Here is a 22,856-nt window from a genome sequence, read left to right as displayed (position 1 = left end):
TATGGTGGAATAGACGGAGAATGTTATAAAGGTTAACAAGTTTATGGAAATTCTTGAGGGTGGTGAGATAATTGGTGAAATACAGCCAACAAGTCTGTGCCTGCTATTTTGTTTGTGAAGTAGACTAAAGTGAATGTGTTACATACAATTTTTAATATGTGATGGTTTTAAAGATTTTTATTTATATTTATTAAAAGATTTCTATTTATTTATGTATGTGTTGGTGTAAGGCTGACAACGTTTGGATCAAAACGGGTTGATATCTAATATCGATGTTAGCTCTGGACGTGCAATTGTAACCCAATTGTTAAGGTCCATACTCCTCGATGTTCTGATGAAGGGAGTAGTGGTCGCAAAAAGGATGATGGATGAAATAGTCGGAAAGCTTAAAAATTGTAGCTAAATGATTGTATTAGCAGTCATATAATAAAATAATAATAACATGTGAATTGTTAGACATGTAGGTACATGAAAATGAGATATAAAATAAAATAAAAGGGAGAAATAGAAAAGAAAGTTAAAACTTGAAAAGAAATAATATTAAGTTGAAAGTTAATTGACTGTAAATTAAGACTATGTTTTAATTATTTAAGCAGTGAAGAAATTTTAGTAAACTGTAGAAACAGATAAAAGAAAAGTAAATAATAAAAAATGCGGTACCTACATTGTGTTAAAATTCGTCAATAAATAAGTCAAATCCACATTAAAAATTAAAACAAATCGCACGGGACACAAAGACGAGAAAACAAATAATTTGGGAAGTGAAATAGGAATACTGCATTTTAACTATGTTAATTTTAGTTCTAATTCTCAATTTTTTCTCCTGTTTTTTGTTGAAAATTTGAGGGAGCTGTATTTTAGTTACAATCGTCGGAAGTTACAATAAATGATTGAGAGAACGTCTGTTTTTTACTTCATTTGTGTTATTTAATTAGGCAAGATTCATATTTTTATGATCGTTAAAAAGAAGCTAAGCCCTTTTGTAAGATTTTAGTCAGTGCGAGCATTAGGTTTAGATCATCAACAGATGTCATGATTTGTCATGTCAATAGTTCCCCTACCTTGTCTTCTCTCTTATGATCCATTTTTTATTAATAGTATAGTATGATCTAATAAGTAATCTACAACAAACTAATAACTTTTTACTAAATGCTCATATTTGTCTTTTCTAATCATGCATTTTTTGTTTCATTCCGTAACACTGATTTAATAGATAAATATGATTTTAGGTTTTTCATGTAAAGATTTAAAAGTTGATCCAAGTAATATATTAAAACAATACGATGATGGAAATAGTCAATTGAACCAGCATTTAATTGACGTTATGAAAGGAAACACCAGAGAAAACCCTTTTATGCCAGAAATTTTACCTAAACAATCAACAACAAAGAAAATACATGAAAGAATACTCAACAGTGAAAGAGGTTTAAAGTGTAAAATATGCAATCAAGAGTTTCCATATCAGTCCAGATTAAAAGAACATGCAAGAGTACACACCGAAGAAAAACTTTTTACATGTGATATTTTCATGAAACAATTTTCAGAGAGATCTCATTTCAAAAGACGTGTAAGGGTTCATACTGGTGAAAAGCCATTTGCGTGTGAAATTTGCACAAAACAGTTTTCACGGAGTTCCGAACTAAAAGTGCATTTAAGAGTTCATACCGGTGAAAAACCATTTACATGTGAAATATGCAACAAACGGTTTTCATTAAGTTCTAATTTAAACGCACATATGGTAGTACATTCTGTAGAAAAGCGTTCTGCATGTGAAATTTGCAACAAACAGTTTTCAAGGAGTTCCGGATTAAAAAGACATTTAAGAGTTCACACTGGAGAACTCCCATTTGCATGTGAAATATGCAACAAACAGTTTTTAAAGAGTGCTGAATTAAAAATACATTTAAGAGTTCATACCGGTGAAAAACCATTTTCATGTGAAATATGCAACAAACAGTTTTCACATAGTTCTAATTTAAAAACTCATATGGTAGTACATTCTGTAGAAAAACGTTTTGCATGTGAAGTTTGCACCAAACAGTTTTCACGGAAATCCGAATTGAAAGGGCATTTAATAGTTCACACTGGAGAAACTCCATTTGCATGTGAAATATGCAACAAACAGTTTTTAACGAGTGCTGAATTAAAAATACATTTAAGAGTTCATACTGGTGAAAAACCATTTTCATGTGAAATGTGCAACAAACGGTTTTCACATAGTTCTAATTTAAAAAAACATATGGTAGTACATTCTGTAGAAAAACGTTTTGCATGTGAAGTTTGCACCAAACAGTTTTCACGGAGTTCCGAATTGAAAGTGCATTTAAGAGGCCACACTGGTGAAACCCCATTTGCATGTGAAATATGCAACAAGCAGTTTTTAACGAGTGCTGAATTAAAAATACATTTAAGAACTCATACCGGTGAAAAACCATTTACATGTGAAATATGCAACAAACAGTTTTCACAAAGTTCTAATTTAAATACTCATATGGTAGTACATTCTGTAGAAAAACGGTTTGCATGTGAAATTTGTACCAAACGGTTTTCACGAAGTTCCGATTTAAAAGTGCATTTAAGAAGTCACACTGGAAAATCCCCATTTGCATGTGAAATATGCAACAAACAGTTTTTAACGAGTGCTGAATTAAAAATACATTTAAGAACTCATACCGATGAAAAACCATTTACATGTGAAATATGCAATAAACAGTTCTCACAAAGTTCTAATTTAAATACTCATATGGTAGTACATTCTGTATAAAAACGGTTTGCATGTGAAATTTGCACCAAACGGTTTTCACGAAGTTTCGAATTAAAAGTGCATTTAAGAATTCACACTGCAGAGAACCCTCACATGTGAAATTTGCAATAAACAGTTTTCAAGGAGTTCTGATTTAAAAAAGACATTTAAGAGTTCATACCGGTGAGAAACCATTTGTATGTGAAATATGCAACAAACGGTTTTCACGAAGTTCTATTTTATATACTCATATGGTAGTACATTCTGTAGAAAAACATTTTGTATGTGAAATTTGCACCCCAAACAGTTTTCACGGAGTTCCGAATTAAAAATACATTTAAGAATTCATATCGGTGAAAAACCATTTGCATGTGAAATATGTAACAGAGTTTTTACAAAGATCTAGTTTAAACTCGCATATGGTAGTACATTCTGTAAAAAAACGTTTTGCTTGTGAAATTTGCACCAAACGGTTTTCATAACTTTGCAACTTAACGGATCACATAAAAAAATATTTTCAAAAGCTTTATACAGGGTGTTAGTAAATAAGTATGACAAACTTTAAGGGCTAATTCTACATGAAAAAATAATGACGGTTTTCTCTATAAACATGTGTCCGCAAATGCTTAGTTTCCGAGATACGGGGTGTCGAAATTTTTATTTCAAACTGCCAATTTATTTATTGCTCTAAAACCGGTTGAGCTGTGAAACTGAAATTTAGTGAGTTTTAGGAGGAGGTTATTGCGCATTTTTTGACATATAATTAAGAATTTTGTTCTTCTTTAGTTTATTGGCCTCCACCTACTTGGGTATACCTCGTCGCGGAATATAGGAAAAATATTTATATTCTAATGACATTTATCTTATTTCATTGCAATAATATATACCAGTTTGTTGAGATTGAAGTTTGATATAGTTATTGAAGGAAAGGAAAGAAGGTTTACTATGGAAAATACAACCATTTTGTAAAAGTACAAGTTATCTATGAGTAGTTCAAACGATCAAAAACACTTGTAACATCACATAACTGTATTTTGTACTGACGTTTATAACGTCTAATTTAAAATTCTGTTTACTTTGTTGTTTCAGAATGTAAACACATAACCCGATGACGCCACGACGCGTTTTGGGCTGGCTGGTATAATTTTAATTTTTAATCGTCTTTAGGGGCCAAACGAAAGCCAAACAAAACTTTTTTTTATCTTTGATACATGTTTTAAATTATGTCCTGTTGTGATTTATAACATTTTTTCGAATTTATAATTTTATGCAAGTTCCCTATTCCTCGTTCAATTTCCGACAAGAAATCTTTCTTGCCTTTTTTTATACGAGGCGCCGTTTTTATACAAAAATGTAAAACATCTTAACGCTTGCAAAGTATTCGAGGTAGTTTCCATGTGTATAGAAACTTAGTTCAAATACTTTCTAAACGTTAAAATGTTTTATTTTTTTTTGCATAAAAACGGCTCCGCATATGAAAAAAAGGCAAGAACAATTTTTTGTCGTAAATAGGGAACTTGCACATTTTTTTGTTACATAATAATGTTCAGTTTTGTTTAAAAATGAGATTTCCAAAATTTCACGCTTCAAAAACTCGTAATAACTTAGAAATACATATTTAAAGTCTTCTGCGGTATAAAATAGTTCATACGACCCGTGACGTCACATATTTTACATTAGTTATTATTATGGTTATATTTCGCTGTGTCTAGGTACACTCTTTATAATACAAAACCATCTCTTTGTATATTTGTAGATTTAGCAAAGGCATTTGATACAGTTTCACATAAAATACTGCTAAATAAACTTCAAAAATATGGTATAAGAGGACTTGCATATAACATCCTAGAAAGTTATCTGCTAAATAGACAACATGTTTCTATAGATGGAGAAATCAGTAAAGGAAGAATTATATCTTACGGAGTACCACAGGGAACAGTCTTGGGACCAATTCTCTTCAATATTTATATCAATGATCTATTCAGACTGAATGTAACAGGTAAAATCATAAGTTTTGCAGATGACACAGCTATTTTCTGTGATGCAAATACATGGAATAATTTAAAACAAAAAGCTGAAACAGATTTTGCTACAATTCAGAAATGGTTTCAGTTTAATAAACTTACCTTAAATATAGAAAAAACAAAATATATACCATTTGCATCATATGTTAATAACCTCCCAAATCTTGGCTCATTAAAAATTGATGCAAAAAATGAAATTCCACATACATACGAGATTAAATATCTAGGTATAATAATTGATAAACATTTACGATGGAACACCCAAGCAAATAATATTCGCGGTGTGCAAGTACTTGGAAAGGGAAACGAGAAACGACCGTGCGCGAGTCGCGGAGAAATATTGCATCTATCTTAAATAATTCATATTGTCAATTGAAATTGTCAAATTGACGTATATTTCATACCTTCTGTCATTGACGCAGAAAAATTATATATTGCTCCACAATATTGATACGATATGCAATTATTATATAAAGGTAAATTTAATTAATTGTATTTTGCTTGCAGTACTGCATTTTAATAACTGATTTTATTTACTACATACAATTGTTTACGTTTGCTAAACATAACCTGCATCTTATTTTTTCTTCTTATTATTTTTTTGGACTATGGTCTTGACAATTATCCAGCAACCAGGACTAATATAATTGGCCAATATAATTAAAAGTGCGAATAAAAGTACAGAGCGTAGAAATAGAGGTCGCTTTGCCGAACTTGCACGGTCCCAATAGTAAATAAATTAAGAGGACTCTTATCAAGATTTAAATTTTTAAAACAATTTTTAGGAATAACTCATTTGCGAATTCTTTATTATGCACTTATACAATCTCAACTCACATATGGCCTTTTAGGATGGGGTGGAATACGCAATAATTACTTATATTCTATAAATATTATTCAGAAATGGCTAATTAGAATTATATACGGGAAAAATTTAAGATATTCTAGTGAGCTGTTATATAACGAAAGTAAATTTTTAAATGTACGTAAATTATTCTGTTATAAAGCAATTATACATATACACGAAAAAAAGATAATATTAAATTTTAACAGTCATGCCCACCAAACTAGATATATAAAACATAATACAATTCTACCAAAATGTAATAAATCCATCCTTCAAAGATATGTTGGTTACATAGGGCCCAAATTGTACAATTTGCTACCGGATAATTTAAAACAATTTAAAAATGATAAAAAACATAGATATAAATATGAAATTAAACAATGGATTGAGAACAAATCAACAAAATTCTGCGAAGAACTTATCAATGGACAATAATTGTAATAAATAAACTTAAATAAGAAATAAAAAATTATATCGAAAATAAAAATTGTATCTAAATAGATTTTTATTATCAACTGCGACATTTCTTGAATTATTGATGGCCACATTTATATCACAAATTATATTAAAATTATTATATTTTTATTTTTTCTTGGTTAATGTTAGAGTTTTTAGTATTTTTATAAATTTTCGAAAACTGTATACATTTATACATTTGTTAAATATTTTTTGTGTTTGTTTATATTTGTAAATTAGTATATTATATTTTTAAGTCTCACGCACAAGGGGTGCTACTTTTGTATGTATATTAGTAATATATATACAGGGTAGCTCAACTTCAGTGAGTTATTTATGTTTATTTAGGTAGTACTCATTATGTTATTTTTTTTTGTAAATCTTTATTGTTAGTCCTAAATAAACATCATTATTATTATTATTATTACTCTAACGTGTACGCAAATAAAAAAGTTAGGTACACGCGAATTAAACTTGATCAAGCCAGTGACTTCATTATTTAACGTGCGCAGTGACTGTATATTTTGGTACATGCAATGTTGGTATGTTTAGTGTTTGTTTGATAGAAAAATACTTGTTAAGGGAAGGGAAGCAGAACTATTTAGATGTTTCAAACTTAATTGTAATAAATCAATGTATATATAAAAGTATATATTTAGGTTAGCAAAATAAATATATGTATTTAGTTGATATGACACGTACAAAATATTGCTAAAATAATTTTTATACGTAAGTTAATTATTATAATCAACTATTCTAAACGGGAAATAAGCCACAGTTTAACTAAAAAAATGATTTTATTAACGTTTCGACGTCCAAATCGGATGTCATTGTCAAAATACAAAAATTAGTCAGATTAAATAAATTATTAAAAAAATTTTTTACTAAGCAACACCATTTTTGTTTAATTTAATAATATTTTGTATGTTGACAACGACGTCCGATTTAGACGTCGAAACGTTAATAAAATCATTTTTTGGTTAAATTGTGGCTTAGTTCCCATTTAGAATAGTTGATTACAAAAATGCCACAAGGATAATAGCTTCAGAACAAGTTAATTATTATTGTGAAAGCTTTAGGTCTTCTTTTTATTTTAATCTTTTACGGTAATACATACTATTTCATTTATAACTAAAAAATATATATATTAGTTTATAGTCTCTTATCTTTTTCGTACTGTTTTAAAATGTTCTTAAACTCATTAAAAGAACTAAATAATTGTCCACACTCCGTAGTTAATTTGAAAACAAACACTAAACAAATAAAAAATAAGAAATCACTGACACTCTAACTTTTTTATTTGCGTACACGGTAACGTATACCTAGACACAACCTTATATTTAGGTATATTCTTCTTCTCCTTCTTTAGTTTATTGGCCTCCACCTACTTGCGTATTTGGCAAGCTCATCGTCGTGGAATAAGTCAAAAATATTTATATTCTAATGACATTTATCGTATGTCATTGTAATAATATATACCAGTTTGTTAAAATTGTAGTTTTATACTGTTTTTGAAGGAAAGGAACGAAGGTTTACTATTGAAAATAAAACCATTTTGTAAAAGTACGAATTTTTCTATGAATAGTTCAAACGATCAAAAACACTTGTAACGTCACATAAATGTATTTTCTACTGACGTTTATAACGTCTAATTTAAAATTCTGTTTACTTTATTGGAAAAATGTAAATGTAAAACCAAGTGACGTCACGAAGCGTTTTGGACCACCTGTTTTAATTTGAATTTTTAATCGTCTTTAGGGGCCAAACGAAAGACAAACAAAACTTTTTTATCTTTGATACATGTTTTAAATTATGTTGTGTTGTGATTTATAACATTTTTTTCGAATTTAAAAATTTATGCAAGTTCCCTATTGAACGAGAAATTCAAAACTGATTTTTAATTTGACATATCTCAGTGGCGTACTATTTTTTTCTTAAAAAAATTCAGAGCATTACCCGTACGCGCGCCAATGATGAATATAAAATTATTCTGTCACCTCTAAAGGAAGTCATTTTTAACATTTGTTGTAGCTCTGCACCTAGTTAAAATCTTATTAGTAATATTTTCTTTTCTGTTATTCTAGTTTAGTATTATTATATTGGATAGTTCTTGATAATCTATTAAAGAATGAAAAATACGCGTCAAGATGTTTTATTTTTCTGCATAAAAACGGTGCATCATAATATGAAAAGAAGACAAGAAAGGTTTTTTATCGTAAATTAGACGTGGAATTTAAAAATAATTTTTAATTCGAAATATCTCAGTGGCGTACTATTTTTTCTTTAAAAAAAATTCAGACCATTACTTGTAGGCGCGCCAATGATGAATACAAAATTCTTAATTGTATGTCAAAAATTCACAATAACTACCTCTTAAAACACACCAAATTTAATTTTCATAGCTCAATCGATCTTAGATCAATAAATAAATTGGCAGTTTGAAATAAAAATTTCAACACCCCGTATCTCGGAAACGAAGCACTTGCGGACATACCTACGTTTATAGAACAAACTGTCATTATTTTTTCATGTAGAATTACCCCTTAAAGTTTATCATACTTATTTACTAACACCCTGTATTATTTGGCAAACATAATTGATTTATCAGTTTTTAGGAACAGTTTTCAGGAAATTAAATATACCTATAGGTCGTTGAGAAAATTAAACAATGTATAATGTTGCTTTATTTGTTCGAACCTTTCCTTCTATTTTGATTTGGCAGTGTCTAATATAACAAAGTAAAAATCAATTTTACATTGGTCAGATGGATTTTTTTGAACCTAATCTTTACAATCGTAGTCAAATAAACGCTTTTTCATTCGGAGCCTAACCATATTAATTCGTGTGGAAACGAAGGGTCGCAATCAATATCTTCCGCAATTTTTTTGGCCTCTTTTAATATATCATTAAAACCTTCATTTGGTGTAATATTAGATAAATATGTTTTGGTCTGCTCCAAGATTAAAATAATATTAGATAGTGTAGCTTCAGATTCTTGCGTCACTTTACTTGCAATATTAGTTTGTATCAACACATTATAACGTGCAACAATGGAATAAGTACATGTAAACAACTAAATCTTTAAAAGTAACGAATTTGACATATTTCTAGTTAAACCAGGAGGAGTAAACTAAAAAGACAGATTCACACCCAAGAAAGTCACTAGAAAAATCACCAAATACATCTTCTTTTTTGGTTGATCATATCGGCCTTCGACGGTAATCCATACATATTATGTTATACGAGTTCTAAAAACAAGTGTTTATTTATACAGGGTAGCGAGAAAGTATGGAAACACGGTAATTTCTCGGAAACCGCTAAAACGATTTTTATAGCTTTTGCTATTTACATTGTTGTCAAATCTTCCGGTTTTCTGGAAATCTAATGAACTTTCTTATTTTAAATGGAACACCCTGTATATTTTTTACGTTTTGAAATCCTTAAGAACTACTGATTATTTTTCATGTTATATTTCCTATACCTAAATGCCGTAATTTCGGAGTTATTGCTACATTTATTAAAAAAAAATTAGATAAATAATTATTAAAATTAATTTTTTCGGCCCGGGTAGATATTATTTTAGGTTCTTTGGATCATTGGGAACAAAAAAGGTCTTGTGTAATTTTCTTGTAAAGTTAATTGTTTCCGAGTTATAAACAATTTAAACCTGAAAAAAATCGAAAAATGACGATTTTCAAGGTTCAAAAACACAAGAAAATTTTTTTTTTTTAAATTACGAAGTACCTTAATTCTAGTTCAAACTTTCTTCTATCTGCTCCCTATAAGAATTTTTGGCACGTTTTATTCTAAAACATTGTTTTTTTTTTTAATTGTTAATGAAGCGCATATGGAGAGGACAACTCAGGCTGAGGCATTAACAACTAAACAACAATGTTTTAAAATGAAGTAAGACCAAATCACTTATCGGTATCTAATACAATAATGTTTGTACTTTGAATTTAGTAGTTTCAAAAATAATATTTTTTACTTGTTTTTTCGAACCTAGAACATCGTCATTTTTCGATTTTTTTTTTCAGTTTTAAATTGTTGATGACTCGGAAACGATTAACTTTACAAGAAAATTACGAAAAACCTTTTTTGTTCCTAATGATACAAAGAACCTAAAATGATGTGTACTAAGGTCGAAAAAATTAATTTTTATAATTTGTTTAAAACTTTTCTTTTAATAAATGTGGCAATAACTCCGAATTTACAGCATTTATGTATAGGGAATATAAGATGAAAAATAATCAGTAGTCCTTAAGGACTTCAAAACGTAAAAAATATACAGGGTGTTCTATTTAAAATAAGAAAGTTCATTAGATATCCAGAAAAGCAGTTCATTAGATTTCCGGAAGATTTGACAACAATGTAATTACCACTATGATATCGGCCGCATTAAAATCTATAAATAAACGCTTCTATCTATAATATAACCCTTACGCACCAAAATCTATAAAAATCGTTCTAGCGGTTTCCGAGAAATTACCGTGTTTCCATAGTTTCTCGCTACCCCGTAAAAAAGTAGATTAAAGCCTAAAAATTAAAGGAATAACGCAAAAACACAAAAAATCGCCAATATAACTTAATTAACCTATGAAATGTCAGTAGTGTCAAAATTTCATAAATTTAATTGGTGTCAAAATTCATAACAGTGGAGAAAATTTGCCTGAGGTTGGATCAATTACAAACAAGCATTACAGCGCGGTAAATTTGAATTATTCCTCTTGGTTTAATAACAGACCATAGTACCAGAAAGACGTTTTAGTGGCAAAGTTGGGACTTCATCTTTTAATATTTGCCAACGTTTAGTTGATGCAGAAAAAAACGCAAAGTTCCTACACAATAGAAAAAAATATTGTAATTGTTAAAGACGCCCTTGCGTCCTAAGCGTCCTTAATTACTAAATTGAAACTATGGGCTGCAAAGGCATACCAAAGGCATGGGCAGGGCCCTAGCTTTTCGGGTGCTGTAAACTACATAGGGTTATCCAAAGTATACAAAATATGATGTGCATCATCTTCACGTCTGCCCCGCCCCCCTAAAATTTGTTATATGGGCGCCCGTGACCAAAGGCTCTAATGTTTAATTCAAGAACTCTTTTTGTAAACCATTATTGCGACCGTTCATATTTGCACCATTACCGTAGCCCTGTCCTCTTAAATCCTCTAAACAATAAATGTGAGTCTACAAAAAATCTAATAAAATATTTTTGTCAAACATTGTCCTGTCAAATCTGATACTAATACAAATCCTAAGACATGCTCTTTAATTCCGATTTGTTTTGATTTGGTGTTTAATAAAACATATCTTATGACCTCGGTAAGTTCGTCTGCATGACTTAAATCAGCAGTGGAATCTAAAATATAATAGAAAAATATTTGCTAGTTTTTAAGAGACATAATTTCGTTTCTTATTTTCTCCAAAGACGGAAATTAGTTCGTTTTGAATATGGACACCTAAATAATGAGACATATTATTTTATGGTCATTTTAGTCATTAATGTGGTCGGATATCGATATTTAAAGTTTACAATATTATCTCGATTAATTTCAAAAGTTTCCATTTTGTTGCTCTTTATATTACAATTTCTTTTCTTAAATCCAGTCTTTCTGTTAGTAATAAAACTATAATCATATATTTATGTTTTTATAATTTCCTTATAAAAATTGTTATTTTTCCCTATTTTTAGGGCGGCTCGTGCCGCCCCCTTGAACTTGCCGCCCGGGTGCTCCGTACCCCCGGGTCGGAACGGGCCTGCCAAGTAGCTTATATTCTTCCTGTAAATAAAACTATCAGTAGTTAATTAAAAGGTGTACCAACACCATCTACTTTTAAAACACAAACGTATAACGTAATGATTATTGGGGCTACATAAATAGTTCAGATCTTGACTAATTTGATAACAAAAGACACTGAACCAAAATAAGATTCGGGGCAGTCGGTAATGCATATCCAATGCATTGGTGACAGTCATATCTGAGTTGGACTTTTACCGTCTGGCAATACCAATCCAATAACTATTTGCTATGTTTCTTATAATTCTATTTTGTTATCAATAGTTTATAGTATAAGAGCTGTGAGACATTTTTGAGTAGGTATTTTAGGCAACCTGAAAATTTTTCATGTGACTCTTATATGATAGCCTAATACAAAAATGCCGGTCTGGCTGGAGGGTAGCGGTTATTTTCCCCAAAAATCCCCCCAAAGTTAAAAAAAGGGTAAAAATTGTTATTACAAAAAATATCATTGATATGACTTAAAAGTAAATTTAAATATTCAAATATAAAGAAAATAAACAGACCAGGCGATTTGAGGGCGATTTTAACTCTGCAAGATACTTTCATGGGCGCCTTAGGATTATTTTCAGAGGGTGCATCTGAACTTCAGAAGATTTCATCTGAATCTGTACATACTATTAACGAGTATAAAATATACAACTATACATGCATTGCTATGTACATTCCTTCCGGACAGGGAGGTGCAATTGTTATTTTGACAGGGTATTTTTTAATTTTAAAAATAAATATTCTAAAAAAGACAGGTTTTTTTTTGGTGAAATTATCCAATTGCCATGTGATCAAATAAATTACGCGTGCATATAAATGGAACCGCTGTAGGTAAGCAGCAGTGTGAGAAAGAGCGTATACCGATAGCTGTTTGCGTCCTCTGTTGTAGCTGAGCGAGACCGTTCGCTCGAGAAAATCACGTGACCTGGCGATATCCATGTTGTTGTGCCTCGAAACGTTAGAGTAATTATTATATATATTATAGTTTTTTACTATACAATAGATTTTGCAAATATGATAGAAAAAGACAAATGTATTATTATAAATAAATATATAGGTAGAAAAGTATAAAACTATAAACTAAATAAATTCTGTGTCCAAATCTTCTACTTCTTCTTCAAACTCCTCATCTGAGCTTAAATGTTCATTCTCTTCTTCTTCGTCAGACTCCCCTCGAGACTCAGATTCCTCTTCTACATGATCTGTAAATAGTTGTAATATGTATTTAGAATTAATTAAAAATTAATCAGTGATTAATTAATTGAGTTGCTACGTATTCTCTGTCCTTTTATACGGAGTCGAAGCCTGGACAATCACGGGCGCATCTGAAGAAAGACTTGCCATTGTTAAGATGTGGTGTTATCGAAAAATGTAAAAAATATCATGGACACAACACTTAACAAACAGGGAAACATTAAGAAAGATGAAAAAGGCAAAAGAAATACTCAACACTATGAAGGAAAGAAAAATGAGCTAAAATAAATATACATTCTCTTCTTCTTCGCCAGACTCCCCTCGAGACTCAGATTCTTCTACCTGATCTGTAAATAGTTGTAATATGTATTTAGAATTAATGAAAAATTAATTAGTGATTAATTGATTGAGTTGCTACGTATTCTTACTTATATAACCAATGCATAATACTTTTCCTTATATAACCAATCACATCACGTTTTTTATTTCTTAGTATATGACCAAAGTAGCTCATGCTTCTTTCCTTCATAGTGTTGAGTATTTCTTAATGTTTCCGTGTTTGTTACGTGTGTCCATGATATATTTAACATTATTCGATAACTCCACATCTCAACAACGGCAAGTCTTTCTTCAGATGCGCCCGTGACTGTCCAGGCTTCGACTCCGTATAAAAGGACGGAGAATACGTAGCAACTCAACTAATTAATCACTAATTAATTTTTAATTAATTCTAAATACATATTACAACTATTTACAGATCATGCAGAAGAGGAATCTGAGTCTGACGAAGAAGAAGAGAATGAATATTTAAGCTCAGATGAGAAGTTTGAAGAAAAAGTACAAGATTCGGACACAGAATTAATTTAGTTTATAGTTTTATACTTTTCTACCTATATATTTATAATAATAAATTTGTCTTTTTCTATCATATTTGCAAAATCTATTGTATGCACGTATTATTTTTCTTTAATTAAGAAAAAGTTACTTAAAAAACTATAATATATAATAATTACTCTAATATTTCGAGAAACAACAACATGGATATCGCCAGGTCACGTGATTTTTCTCTAGCGAACGAACTCGCTCAGCTACAACAGAGGACGCAAACAGCTATCGGTATACGATCTTTCTCACACTGCTGCTTACCTATAAATAGCGCTTTTCATTTATATGCACGCGTAATTTGTTTGATCACCTGGTAGTTGGAAAATTTCACCAAAAAAAGAACCAGAGAAAAACCTTTTATACCAGAAATTTTACCGAAACAATCAACAACAAAGAAAATACATGAAAAAATACTCAACAGCGAAAGAGATTTAAAGTGTAAAATATACAACCAAGAGTTTCCATATCAGTCCAGATTAAAAGAACATGCAAGAGTACACACCGACGAAAAACTTTTTACTTGTGACATTTGCATGAAACAATTTTCAAATAATTATGCTCTAAAAAGGCATTTAAGAGTTCATACTGGTGAAAAGCCATTTGCGTGTGAAATTTGCACCAAACGGTTTTCACGAAGTTTCGATTTAAAAATACATGTAAGAAGTCACACTGGAGAAACCCCATTTGCATGTGAAATATGCAACAAACAGTTTTTAAGGAGTGCTAAATTAAAAATACATTTAAGGGTTCATACCGGTGAAAAACCATTTTCATGTGAAATATGCAACAAACAGTTTTCACAAAAATCTAATTTAAATACTCATATGGTAATACATTCTGCAGAAAAACGTTTTGCATGTGAAATTTGCACCGAACAATTTTCACGGAGTTCCGAATTAAAAGTTCATTTAAGAGTCCACACTGGAGAAAACCCATTTACATGTGAAATTTGCAATAAACAATTTTCAAGGAGTTCTGATTTCAAAAGACATTTAAGAGTTCATATCGGTGAAAAACCATTTGCATGTGAAATATGCAACAAACGGTTTTCACGAAGTTCTAATTTAAACACTCATATTAGTAGTACATTCTGTAGAAAAACATTTTGAATGTGAAATTTGCACCAAACAGTTTTCACGGAGTTCCGAATAAAAAATTCATTTAAGAGTTCATACCGGTGAAAAACCATTTGCATGTGAAATATGCAACAAACGGTTTTCACAAAGTTCTCATTTAAAAGTGCATATATGGTAGTACATTCTGTAGATCGATGTACGTTTTGCATGTGAAATATGCAGCCAAGAGTTTTCACGGAAATCCGGATTAAAAATACATTTAAGAGTTCATTCTGGTGAAATTTTTACATGTGAAATATGCAGCAGACTTCTTACAACATGGAATTCTAAAACGGCATAAAAAGTGCACATCGGAGAAAAGCCTTGTGTGTGCGATATTTGCAGCAAACAATTTTCAAAAAAACATGTATCAGTGCATACTAGTGAAAAAGACTATCACATGCAAAGTAATTTGTAATTTGCTCTAATTTTTCCCAGTAAGCGGGTTAGACTGTATTAAGTTTAATTTAGACAACTTTGCTATGCCATGTTTGTGAATTGAGTTTTGAGTAGACGCGTGACGACCGTCCAACGTTGGATATGATAATGATGAGAATAATAATACCGGGAAAGAAAATGGCATTTTATAGGAATCTTACCAAAAGCAGATAAAAGAAAGTTATATCGAACTTTTTGTGGTTCCTTCTTTCAATTCACGATTTTTATAGGTTCTGGTGGGTAGGAGTTTTCTGATGCAGCCGATATTACAGTGATAATTACATTGTTGTCAGATTTACCGTTTTTTGGAAATCTTATTTCAAATAGAACACCTTGTAAATTTTTTGCGTTTCGAAGTCCTTAAGGTATACTGATTATTTTTCATGTTATACTCCCTATACCTAAATTAGGGGAGTGCATTTAGATTTTCACTTCGGAAAAAATCAAACTTTTTGTAATTTCATTAAGAAATGTTTAATAAACAACATATCAAAAAGTTCTACTCGAGAAGTGGGTGCTTCATTTTTTATTAAACAAATGAACAGCGAAGTTAGATGTTTTTTTAAATAACTCCGAAAATATAATTTTTAGAAAAAATCTGACTTGACCATTGAAAAATTCAGAAAATTTTACAAAAAAACCTTATATAAAGATTTTTCTATAATTAAATCTCTAGCTTCTGTAATTTTTTATTTATAACGCTAAAGTCACCCTTCTCACACACATTGGCGCAATGTAAACTAGCGTTGGAAGAAGTGCACGGTTGAGTTTTTTTAATGTAATTCTTTAACTAATGGATCAAAAGAAATTTTACAAATTGGACATGAAAGAAGATAAAATAAGCTATCTTATGGTTGTAATAAAAAGAAATAAAATGTATGGACATAAGTACGGTGTGGGCGGAAAGTGAGACTTACATGAATTTTGTTTAAAAAGGATTTAAAAATGTGTAACTAATACAATTTTACTTACAAAGCTCTCAAATTTGCACAACTTACCTCTCAATCATTTTACTAAACGATGTTTCATTAAAAAAAAAATCTCAAAAATTTAATTCAAATAATACGCTGTCTCAAAAAATGTAATTTTTGAAAACTTCGTAGTTCTACAGAATTCCCACCAATTTAAGACGGTATTACTCAAGTTTGAATAAATCTAATACAATTTTTTTAATATTTTTTTAAAGCCTAGGATGTAATCTTTAAAAAACACTTAATTATTTTAGATTAAAAATGAAATAAACAATTTCTTTTTGAGAAAACTAAGAAAGATAACAAAAATGTAATACAAAAACCGAAAATTACCAGCTGAAAAAATGTATATACAGAGTGATCAAAACTTTTTTCTGTAAAACTTACCTAAAATTAATTTAATAATAAGCTTCAAAAATAATAAATGTTCAACAAAAAAAATTTTTTTAGATCTTATACAGTATGTCTGCGTAGCTTGGAACCTATTGATAACTTTTTTAATATCAGTTTTACGAAAAAAAGCTATTCTTTATAAAATACTCTGCATCGTATATAACATAAGATGCAACCATCATATATCAAATTTTGTTAATTTTGTACGGGGTATGTCAAAAAATATGAATTTCACTCAAGAGTAAAGTACCTTTATATTTCACAATATCGAAAATTTTTATAAAGAAAAGTTGTTTGGAATTAAAAACTATGTTCCAATATGTAATTATATCCTTCTAATCGAAAATTTGTTTTTTTTAATATTATTTCAAATTAATTATACCAAACATCATTAAATTTTCACTTATTATTTATGATAACTGATTTATTATTAATTTTATGAAGAAAGTTATTCGTCATAAATAGCTGTGCATGGTCTAACACTTAATATGCAAATATAAAATATTATATTTTATCAATATTATACGAGGTATTATGTAAAAAAATTGCATAAAAGTGTAATTGCATATTGACACATCGTTTTTAATTCTGAACAACTTTCCATAATAACAATTTTCAGTATTATGAAAAATATAGGTATTTTACTCCTAACTGAAATTTTTATTTATTGACATATCTTGTACAAAATTGATAAAAATTGATATTTTATTATTGCATTTAAAGTTTTAGAATATGCAGAGCTTTTTACTAAGAATAACTTTTTATTTATGATTCCATTGCAACAATTTTTTGAATATTGAAGAGATAGATTTTGAATAATTGGTTCTTTCTTTCTAATACATTTTAATTTTTAATATTTTTGTGAAAATTATTTGTTTATCTTTTTTTTAAGAATGAAATTCCATATTTGTTTGATTGGATTCTACTTGTTTTTCATTTAAATATCCGCCATTTTGGATCCGCCATTTTGAAATTTAAATTTTTAATCTTTAATTCAGATTCAACAACCTGTTAAAAATAAAGAAAATAAATGTTTTAGAAGAATGTTCTTTTTAGAAAATCCGCATTTTGGATCCGCCATTTTATAGTTTATAATGTTAACATTTAAGTTAGGTTTATCAAAGCTCTCAAAAATAAATATATGTAGAAATAAATACATTTTGTAAAGAAATTATGATTTTACAACTATTTTTTAAGTTGTCCGCCATTTTGGATCTGCCATTTTATAATTTAAATTATCAAAATTTGATTCAGGTTCAGCAACCTCTCAAAAATATCAACATATATGTAAACAAACACGTTTTATAAAAAAAATTCGGATTTTACAACTGCTTTTTAAGGAATTTTAGGAAAAAATCCGCCATTTTGAATCCGCCATTTTGAATTTGCAAATTGTAATGTCAGATTCGGGTTCAGCATAATCAAAACTAAAATAAAAATATTTTTTATCAAAATAAAATGTTGAATTCACCCATATTCTTAACATTATTTATACAAAACAATTGTTATTGTTTAAACAATTAATAAACAATTAGCGGCGAAATTTGTGAGTAGAACTTTTTACTTTAACATATTTATAAACTAACAAAAAAAGTTTTAGAAAAATATAACCTTGTTTGATTTTTTCCGAAACATTGTATCTTCTCGTTCTAATTGCACTCCCCTAAATACCATAGTTTAGAAGTTATTGCTACATTTATTAAACAAAAATTTAAACAAATTATAAAAATAAATGTTTTTGGCCCGTGTAGACGTTATTTTACGATCTTTCGATCATTGGGAACAGAAAAGGCCTTTTGTAATTTTTCTCTAAAGTTAATCGTTTTCAAGTTATAAACAATTTAAAACTGAAAAAATCGAAATGACGATTTTCACGATTTAAAAACACGAATAAAAAATATTATTTTTGAAACTGCGGTGTACCCAAATTCAAGCTAGACTAAACCCTTCTTCCAGGGGCTCGCTATTAAATTTTTTGGCACGTTTTATTCTAAAACATTGCTTTTTAATAAATGTTAATTAAGTACATATGCGAAGACGGGCGATCATTAATAACTAAAAAACAATATTTTAGAATGAAACCAGCTCCAATTACCTACTTATTGTTAGCTGATAAAATAAGGCTTTAGCTTGAATTTTTGTACTTCGCAGTTTCAAAAATAACATTTTTGATTTGTTTTTTTTTTCACCTTGAAAATCGTCATTATTCGATTTCTTTTCAGTTTTAAATTATTTATAACTCGAAAACGATTAACTTTAGAGAAAAATTACAAGAGAACTTTTTTGTTCCCAATGGTCCAAAGAACGTAAAATAATGTCAACCCGGGCCGAAAAAATTGATTTTTATAAGTTGTTTAAAAACGTTTCCGAGATAATTAAGGTTTATAATACAATAATTAGGGCTCTAGGGCAGGGGTCGGCAACCTTTTGAGTTGGAAGAGTCAAACATTACAATTTACCAAATTTCAAAGATTTTAAAGAGCCACAAAATTTTTTTTGTCAACAATAAATAGTACTCGCATAAAGTTCTTTGATAAAAAAATTAATCTATTTATTCATATTTATATAGAGTTTTTCACATACAGGGTTTTAAATTATGATATTTTGGCATATATATTTCATACTACGTGGCTAAAGGTTCTAAACCAAGGCCAGAATCAAAAGAAAAAAAAATCATACTAGTGGCGTCATCCATCTGAGGGTGATGACGTAATCGATGATTTTTTTAAATGGAAATAGGGGTCGTGTGCTAGCTCATTTATAAGGCTGTTCAATTCTCTTTTCAGTAATACAAACATTTATATGTGCCCAAAATTATTTGACAAAAAAAGAAGAATGTATGTAATTTATTTATACAAAATATATTTTACTGCTGTCACAAATTAGAGCAAAATGTTTATATCACAAGAATATGTCTATCCGAAGATAGTTACCACTCCAACAACTCACTGTAGCAATCTGGAAGACTATTCCATGCGTCGAATATAAGTCCCTCAATTCGCGGCATTTCTTTCAAATCTGTCCACTTTTGTTGCGTTACGTACATTTCTGGACGTCCAACACTTCCAACTTGCTTTTCAATTCTGTAAATTGTCCACTCCACAAAACTTTACTTTTTAAATCGATCAATTGCATTTTTAAAGATCCATTATCAATCCCAAATGGCCCAACGTGGATTTCGTTACTATTTGTGTTGAGAGGATGTAATATGAATGCTAGAGTCGTTTTGAATTGTTCAAATCTGCCAGCAAATTCATCTTTAATTTTTTTTGTAACTATGCTGAAGTAATTCGTGTCAACAGTTGCACTGGCTTTATCGCGATATTGCTTTAGAAATTGAAAATGAAGTAATTTACCGCTCTGGATATCTGGGTTTCCCTTTCCTTGCAGTTTTAGATTCAGCTCATTTAATTTCGCTGTGATATCCACCATAAAGTAAAATTTTTGCAACCATTTGTCGTTCCCTAATTCAGGGTGATTAATGCCTTTTTCATTTCGGAATGTATTTATTTCATTCAAGCACAAAGCAAAACGTTTCAACATCTTATTGTGAAGAAGGAGGTCGGAATACTGAGCCTACATTTCGTTTAAGAATTCTTTAAACTGACGATGATAGAGTGCTTTTGACAAGATGCTATTAACAATCTTGATCAACAAATTCATGACCTTAACTATTTCGGCTGGAAATGTTTGGGCACAAAGCGTTTTTTGGTGTATTATGCAGTGAAATGTAAGAATTTTGTAATGTATTTTGCTTTGAAGAATCGTTGTTGCCCCTTTATTTTTTCCTGTGATACTTCTGGCTCCATCAGTTGCTATTAAAACGATTTTATTGAAATCGATCTCATTGTCTTCAAGGCATTTTTGCACGGCATTCGCTATATCTTCCCTTCTAGTTTGTCCCGACAGCGGTAACAATCCGGGGAGTTCTTCTTTTTGACCTTGGAAAGACACTGACAAAAAGCACAACTTGTGCCATGTCTTTTATGTCGCAAGACTCATCTATAGCAAGTGATAAGGCGGAAGAAAGTTGAATTTCTTCCACCTGCAAATATGTTACATTTGAAGACATTTTAGCTATTCTATCTTGTACTGTTTTAGCGGATAGTGGCAAATGTTTGATTTTTGTCAAGATTTTTAAATGTTTTTTTTTTTTTGGTAAAATAAATAATATTTGCGTGTGTAACTAAAGAGCCGCAGCTTTACATCCAAAGAGCCGCACGCGGCTCGCGAGCCGCAGGTTGCCGACCCCGGCTCTAGGGCATTAGGGAGTGTATATTGTAGGCTCTCCCATGTCCGCTATTTATCGGCCTGTGTCTATAAATTTGTAAAAAGTTCAGGCAACAGATAGTTACCAAGGATTCTGCACTCCGACTTATAGAGAATTTTCTCTGTGTCCAGATAGATGTTGCTAACGCGTCCATACGCAATTAATATTTTATTTATATTCATACTTCGACAACTTGGATTCAGTTGGCTTCGGGATACACCACAGGCGACTCTGAAGATGCTGAAAGGCAGAAACCATGGCTAGCCGAAGATGGTGGCCTGGAATCGAATTCAATCTAAAGCTGCCTTTCCTTACAATAATTAGGCATACATTATTGTATGCTGCGGAAAAACTCACTATGACAAAAAGAGAGGAGGAGGACTTGAGAATATTGGAGAGGAAAATGGGAAAAAAGCTATACTAGGACGTCTTTGGATTGTCTGAAACAGAATACAGGATTAGGACTAACTATGAAATAAAACAAGAGCTGAAAGATGGAGATATAATTAAAAAAAATTAAACATTACACAGTTAGATGGTTTGGGCATATATGGAGAGCTGGCAGCGCAACAACCATCCACTCGAAGACCTAGAATAAAATGGTTACAGGAAGTAAAGGAAGATTTACATAGGGCAGGAATTAGAGACTGGCAGGGAGAGACAGGAGATAGAAAGAAATGGAGAAGCATAGTCAATAGTATCGAGTAAGCAGACTGGTACTGATCCCCCCCAAAAAATATGGATCTAGATAGCTTTTTAGCGGCTCAACCCCACCCGGGATATTTAGCCATTTTATTATTATTATGGTCTAATAAGTAGGGGAGAGTAGGGTAAAGTGGAATAGCTAAACTTTGAAATCAAATGAATTTTACAATTTTCGAAATGAATTTTGTAAAAAACATAGGTATCTTATTACAGTAAATTTTAAGATCATTATGTCGAAATATAAATAACTCAGTAGATTTTTTGTTATGCGTAGGTTTGTCAGACATTGGCTTTTTTCACTTTGTCCCACATGGTTGGGTAAAGTGAAATAGTCGAGAGTACGGTTTGAAATTGGCCTAGCTTCTTACTTGGAGCATCTTCATCATTTTTTCCGGATTTAATCCTCCGATTTAACGTAGTAACAGAGATTCCGTATTGTATAGCAGCTTGATTTTGGCAAAGGATGTCCTTTGGCAAAGATCTGATTCCAGATGTGATTGGCTTCACAGACTATTGTTGTTAGGTCGTTTTTCGTTTATAATTTCGCATTTTACACCTCGAAATACAGATATTCGTTTTTAATGGTGGCAATCAGGGCCGCGCCGTCCATAAGGGCGAGGAGGGGCGGCGCCAAACCAAAAAGGCGCCGACAGGTGCCAAAAAAAAATTGGTAATGCCGAAATTACCAGAAATATTAGTAATATTTTATTATCTTGTAAAATTGAAAATTTACCAATCATAGGTAGATATAAAAATAGCAGTTTGATTACTTTGATCCCCTAAAGCGCTGGTTTCCTCGAAAGCGGTGCCGACAACCTGCGATCGGTACAACCTGCACTCACGGTAAAATATTGCAAAACCTCTGGATTTTAAAGAACAGCTTGGATTAACATGAAATTTGGCATACACATAGCTAACATGTCAAAGAAAAAAATGCTATTGGGTCGACGTGTGCTTTTGCCCTAGGGGAAGTTTTTATATACTTAAGTCAATATCTAATTTTCGAGTTATTTGCGACTGAATATG

The 22,856-nt window shown here is 30.5% G+C and overlaps 1 protein-coding gene across 5 annotated transcripts in view; it reads left to right on the top strand.

The window, feature by feature from the left end:
• Positions 1–22,856, top strand: part of LOC126879781 (gastrula zinc finger protein xLCGF3.1-like) — a 164,461-nt gene that overhangs the window by 73,904 nt on the left and 67,701 nt on the right. Inside the window, exon 3 of one of the 5 annotated variants that reach the window (XM_050643034.1) lies at positions 1,230–9,420. The exons of the other annotated variants lie outside the window; for them this stretch is intronic. Coding sequence (XP_050498991.1) covers positions 1,230–2,764 — 1,535 coding nt within the window. The 3' untranslated portion in view covers positions 2,765–9,420. Of the gene's footprint in view, positions 1–1,229; positions 9,421–22,856 lie in introns of those variants that run through there. 5 annotated transcript variants of the gene reach the window in all.

This window comes from Diabrotica virgifera, chromosome 2 (assembly GCF_917563875.1).
Source record: "Diabrotica virgifera virgifera chromosome 2, PGI_DIABVI_V3a".
Lineage (NCBI taxonomy): Eukaryota > Metazoa > Arthropoda > Insecta > Coleoptera > Chrysomelidae > Diabrotica > Diabrotica virgifera.
This window is presented reverse-complemented; position numbering and strand designations above follow the sequence as displayed.